Source organism: Calonectris borealis, chromosome 14, assembly GCF_964195595.1.
Source record: "Calonectris borealis chromosome 14, bCalBor7.hap1.2, whole genome shotgun sequence".
Classification (NCBI taxonomy): Eukaryota; Metazoa; Chordata; class Aves; order Procellariiformes; family Procellariidae; genus Calonectris; species Calonectris borealis.
In genome coordinates, this window is record NC_134325.1 from 432,261 (window position 1) to 438,839 (window position 6,579).

General features: G+C 35.9%; 1 protein-coding gene across 1 annotated transcript in view; it reads left to right on the forward strand.

Annotated features, from left to right (window-relative positions):
• The window catches only part of CPT1A (carnitine palmitoyltransferase 1A), a 64,027-nt gene extending 62,768 nt beyond the window's left edge, over positions 1 to 1,259 (forward strand). Inside the window, exon 26 of the mRNA XM_075162879.1 lies at positions 397 to 1,259. Within this exon, the coding sequence (XP_075018980.1) occupies positions 397 to 465 (69 nt within the window). The 3' untranslated portion in view covers positions 466 to 1,259. The remainder of the gene's footprint in view (positions 1 to 396) is intronic.
• The last annotated feature ends 5,320 nt before the right edge of the window (positions 1,260 to 6,579 follow it).

Genomic DNA, 6,579 nt, shown 5'->3' on the forward strand with positions numbered 1-6,579 from the left:
AGACTGAATTTACATTTAGTACCTCCTAGACCCTGACTAAGCCTTTTTAACACATTTCCTTGTACATGAGGCAGGATCTGACTATTGCATGCAGATGGAGGAAGAGGCTTTCTCTGCCTGCACCTGTTGGGCAGCATTTGCATAGATTAATTATGTAGTGTGAACACAGTCTTCCATGTGATAAATTAGAAGAACTCAGAAGCAATCTGTTAGAAGCAGAAGCTAGTCAGTGTAGGACAGTGAAATTCCTACAAGGATGTATCTTACAGTAACAGTGCAGCTACTCTGATTCAGCTCTGTGCATTCCAACTCTTAACTGAGTTTTGCAGTTTGTCTTTTTTTTGTATGTGTATTTAAAATGGAGATATTTCATACTAGTTTCTTTTCCCCTGTCAGGCAACCAGCTGTATGTATATCTTCGGAAGAAGTGAAAACAATATGTGCTTGTCTCCTGGTGCAAGCTGAAGAGGCAGAAAAAAGAGGTTACTCTGTCTGTCTAGCTGAGCGGATGATCATGGAGGAATTTGGGAGATGTTTATCCCAGATCCTACATGCAAGGACTGAAAGTTGAATGATGTTCAATGTATTATAAGGCCAATAAGTATTAATATTGATATGTTGCCATAGTCTCCACAATTTTTCTACGTAATGATCTTACTTTGATCTTTCATAGGAATAATTTCATTGACTTCAGCTGAATTCTTTCTGAATTATGCTGGTGTAAGTGAAACAGCACCACATCCAGCATTTTTGCGAGTAACTTAATACTGTAGCTTATCATATTTTCTACTAAAACAGATTTTCTCTGTACTTAGGGCTTTCTGAGCCGATTTTTCAGTCTTTACCTAGACCTTATTAAAAGTAAGTTTAACTTAAAATAACTTTATTGGGTGTTTATGTGAGTGGAGATGCAGTAAAAACTGAGTAAGAATTTGCTATCTTAGATGGTTATTTTATGAATTGTGAAACAATTCCATTATTCATTTTTCTTATGTGGACATTTTCTCTGTGACATTTCTTCCTCTTCTCATTCTCACTGTTGAGGTAATAGTAGATTTTATTTTCTCTAACAGAAGTAAGCTATTTGCTGCCTTGTTTCTTGAAAAAAGAAAAAATTTAAAAATTGTTGTCTAAATGCATTGACAGATTATATAAAAATTAATGCTCTTTGGTTTTAGACATTTTATGCTAAGTTAGTAATATATGCTTAAATATTTTTGGCATTTATTCTTAAAAGAATAAAGATATTCTTCGTGTTATGTTGTTTCATGAAAAATTCTTGCCAGGACAGCAGGTGAGACTGCATGCTATTTTAAAATTTTGTTTAATAAGAGGGAGGGCTTTTTTATTAGGGGTAGTTGATATGTGAATGGATTGCATTTTATATCTTTGTTTTTAACAACTGCTGCTGGAGATTGCTGAAGGTCACGGGAGAAAATGGATTCTCAAAATGTCCATAAGTGGTACGGTACCATCTGTACGTTCACCCCTTCCTGGGCCCTTCAATTCCTAAGATGATTTTTCTTGGTTTTGGAACTAATACCTACCTAAAGGCATCATCTTAAAAGGTATCCCCAGATAGAGTCACTATGAGGTCATAAATCAGAAGAGCACACAAGGGCTGTAGAGTCAATAGATACTCCATAAGGAAGGAAAGCATGAAGAAAAGAAGAAACCAGCCTGTATCAAGTCTCAGAAATCAACTCACTAAAATTTCCAGTGGAGGTGAGGTGCAGTAGGATTAACACTAGTAAACAAGAAACTAGGGTTACGACTAGTGATGTAAGTATGGATTAAAAATAACAATTAGGAATAGAATGCAAAACAAAATTAAAAATTATTGGGAGAAGTAGAAAAAAGATAAATTGTAAGAGGAACTGTTAGAATCCTTGAAAAACTGAATTTAATGTAATACAGTCTCATCTTCAGATACATCGTAATTTGAATACACACAGCAGGAGACAATGCCATAATATAAAATGGCAAGTTATTAAGCCCAAAAGAGAGCTGAGCTTAAATGAGTAAAAAACGATTAGGAAGAAAAATCGTAAGATTTTGACTAGTCAAGAGGTTGGAAAATAATAAAGAAAGAGGAAAAAATCATGGGGAAAATTTAGAAGAAATAATACAGAGAATTAAAATGGAATTAGAGTGGGAAAGATAAGAAAATTCTACCACCAAAAGTAAAGGGTAGGACTACAGAGCAGAGATACGAATAGCATGGTAAGGGAAATGAATGAAGAAGACATGAGCTACAACTTTAAGCAACATCCCTAGGCTCTCATCTCTGATAAACGTGATATATATAATGCTAAGACTTTCACCCAGGAAAGGAAAAGAAGGGGGATAGGAATGCACCACTACAGGGTGCCAGCTAAGAAGCCTTGAGGAAAGGTTTCTGCATTTTCTGCATAAATTTTGACTAGGATTGTAATTATATTCTGAAAACAAAAAATAAATACAAAGCAGTAGTTGATAATATCTAATGTAATAGGCAAGCCTAGCAGAAGCAACTTCTGTAATTGTTAACAAACTGAAAAACTCGGTCAGAGAGGTTTATATATTCAATAAAGAAAGCTAAAACGAGCTTTGTGCTCTTAAAAATAATGCTTTTTGCAGTCAGTGGTGAAATTATTTGAGAACAACATTGACACAGCCACAGATTTCTTCCTGAAACAGTCAGGTAGGAAGTATGTATCAGTTTTCTTAACTAAGTGTAGCCCTTTTGTACTAAAGAAAGGTTTGGTTTCATAACAAAGTTGAAATCTGTCTTGGGGAAAAGGGCACCAGAAATCTAGTCCTGAGTAGGTTGAGGGGTTGATAGCTGTACAGAAAAGATTGAGAAGAGAATCTTTATCTGAATAGAATCAGAACATATGGGTACTATATTAGGGGGAAAACAGCTTTTCAAGTAAGTTGATAATTTGCCTTTCTGCTTCATACAAGGGTCTTGGAAATTAGACACTAATGAATGGAACTTCTTCAAATGGCTTTACGTGAACAAGGAGAACTAAGCAGAATTGCCTTCAGTCACTGCTGCTTTGTCTAGCAAAAGAAACCCTGGCCCTAGCAAATAAATAAATAAAAAGGAAAAGGCTAGCTAAGAGATGAAGCATGGATAGCTCTCTTTATAGCAGCTATTGTGCTGTTCTTGGTAATGGAACTTCTTTTCTTTTTACATTATTTTATAATTTGTTCAATTTCTGAATATGAAATTATGACATATCAGAAAGATACAATATTCATGTTTCTGAGGAAACAAGCAGGAATTAAAAAACAAGCAAGCCCATGGATTCATAATTCCATTTACTTTTACATAATTCCACTTACATTTTAACCTTGCAGATAAACACAAAGACCTTTTTGAAACTGGCAATGTGTTAGCCTCCTCTGAAAATAATAAGAAATATTAATTTTTTAGTAATAGGTAAGGATAGAGATTATTTTGATGGGTACAATTGAAAAGTTACTTAAAGCAAACATTCTCATCAAATGTCTTTTTTCTATTTCATTTTTTACCTACGGGTATATCAGACAGTACTCTAAAGGCGTGGTAAACTGTTGTCAAGATCTTCAGTGCAGAGACCAGGGCTCAGCACAGTAAAATTATTTCAGAGAGGTCTCTGAAATTCAGAAGTTCAGACACTTGTAACAGGTATCTCTTGGCTTATAACCATGCAGTTCAGCTGAAGGATGTTGTAATGTGGTATGTGAGATATTATGTAGAGATATGGATTAGTACAGAATAAAAATTACGTGGGGAACTGAATTTCTCATATATATATATATTGGATGAGAGAAGCGAAACACAATACAATCCACTCCATGAGATCTTTACATAAATATTTTAAGTTGCTATCTGATGCCTTCCCTATTAGTTAGGTTTGGAGTTTGTCCCTGTTTGATTAGGGCAGGTGTCATCAAATTTAGTCAACTGTTCTTGAGGCTCTTAGGGATTAAATATGTCCCTTTCAATCTACAGATTAAAAAAATTGTAACACATTCTGACAGGAGACCCTGTCTCTTTTTAGACTACTTGGTCCATTTGAGAAGCTGACCTATGTGGACAGAAGAAGAAATGGGTAAATGTCCAAAGAGCCCCAATTTTAATAGAGAGCAGGATGCAGAAGAACATGAAAGGAGAAAATGGAGATATGAGAGACACACCTTGGAAAGAATGTCAGTTGGAGCAAAGTAGCAAGGTGTAAGAAAATCTAATTCTATATTTGCTTTGCATCATTTTTAGGCAAGGGGAGGAAAAAAGGAAGATGTGAATTTTATGGTTAATCAAAAGGTGACTCTAAGCTACTAGTATTCATTCATTTCATACAGCTATGAAAAAGATTAATACTGTTCTAGGGAGAATTAGAAAAGATATTTTTAGTAGAGAGAGGAAAATGTTTGTATTATTTTATAAAATGCTGCTAAATCTTCATTTGGAATACTGTGTACAGTTCTGGTCATCTGTGCTCAAGAAAGATAAACTTAATTTGGAACAGATGCAGTTCTCAGAAAGGCTCCTGGGACAAAATGAGAGAATGAAATATCTGTCTCTAGGTGGAGAGAACAAAGGAGTTTGATTTAGTCTGGGCAAGTAAAGGCTGAGAGGAGATATGATTCCTCTTTATAAATAAATTCGGGGATAAATATCGAAGAGGGATAGAAGCTGTTAAAGATAAAGGATACATATCACTTAAATTTGGAATGGAAAGTAAGTTTTCCTAATCATTCAAAGAATAAGGTTCTGAAATGGTCTTCCAGATAGGATAGTGTGAGCCAGGAACCTGAACTATTTAAAAATGGAACTTCAAAGGTTGCATAATTAAAACAGATTTCCTGGAGACAATAAATTATGTCTGTGGTACAAGGCTTTGAGTGTCTATATATTGGCATATTCAAGGGATTTTGAAAGGAGGGACAGTAGATTATACCATATTTCCCTTGCATGAATCTTATACTTCAGGGCTTTTGCCAGTCACCTATGGCACCCAGAAAAATAATTCTTCTCCTTGGTATGTCATTCTTAGAACCCCTAAGTACTGAACACTAACAGATGCTGACGCAAAATGCAGGCAGTGTGTGTTCACCTTCCTAGAGATATTAAATTCCCCTGTTTAAAAGAGACCTATAAAACAGATATCTCTTTTTTCTCCCTCTCAGATAAACAGCTTGTCTTCATTTTACACTTTTACCATTGTTCTCAGCTTTATTAGGGTTTGGGGTTTGGTTTTGTTTTTTTGTTTGGGGAGTGGGGGAGTGCATCCTTGCTTGATAGTTTCAGCCTTTGTCAGTGACCCCAGTAAGTCAACACGTGCCTGTTCACTATCTTTTCAGTCTTCACCCAAAGGGAGTTCCAGATACTCCCTTTTCAGTATTTTATAACTAGAAATTTCTCCTGTTACTGTCCTATTAATTTAGTCCAGGTTAAGTTTGGCTAGATTATTTTTCCCCTTCCATTGTCTGCAGTATCTGGCAACTTCTCACACCCTGTTGGATTAACCCTGGGCAGGTCTGGCCTTCTGTATGCATACCTTAACAATTAGTGAGTATTACTGAAAGTGATGAATTTTGTACTGATATAAAATTATTATATTCATTGCATTCTATTTACTGCACTGACAGTCATTTCTTATTGGATGATAAAACTCTAGTTTCATTTAATCCCTGTGTTCAGGTGATTTTCGTTTACATTTTCCAGTTGCAGGAATAAAAAAAAAAGAGACAAAAAAAGAATGACTATACCTGTTGTAGTGACAGTTCTATGTATGTTTGGTACTTTGGGCATGTCTGTATTTCTGCTTCTGGAGTAAAGCAATGGTAAGTCAGCTCAGTCTGTAGAGCTACTTGTGATCAATTAACAGAGTGCATGGGCAACTGTACACAAACGGTCTTCATTCCAACTGTTGCAGTGTGGCAACCTGCTGTGGCATACTTTATGTTGCTTATTCATTATAGTTCTTTTTTACAATCATAGTAAATAACTAGTTAAGCTATGTCAGACAGGCCTTTTGAGAGGTGCTAATAGTTAACAAATTTACTAATTAATTACACATCACAGAGCTCTGTTTACAGAAATGATGTGGTTTGTGGCTAAGACGCTAAAGAGGGACTTTAAAGACCTGAGTTCAATTCTTAGCTCTGCTACATGCTTCCTGGCTGGTCTTGAGAGATTCACTGAATTTCCATGGCCTTGATTCAGGAAAATGTTTGAGTGAATACTGAATAATAAAGTCAAGCATGTTGTCAAGGACCTTCTTGAATTAGGACTCTTGGAAGCGGCATGACAGGCCCCTCTCTCCCCCTTGTTTTCCTTTAGTCTGCCAGTTATTTAGGGCTCAGTCCATAACCTATCCAAAGTCTCTCCGTTTACTCCCGTAAGCTCTGAGTTAGGCCTTTAGAAAGAATAAGGAATATCAGATCCTGGGCAGGTACCTAACAGAACGGGGCCCTGATCCCAGCTGGGGCCTCTACTATAACATAAATTACAGAAATACTGCTAGTATGTTTGGAAAAAGAAGAGGTGTATAGTGAATTTGCAAAACCCAGTAGCTCACCTATAAGCATACCCCAAAATAATGC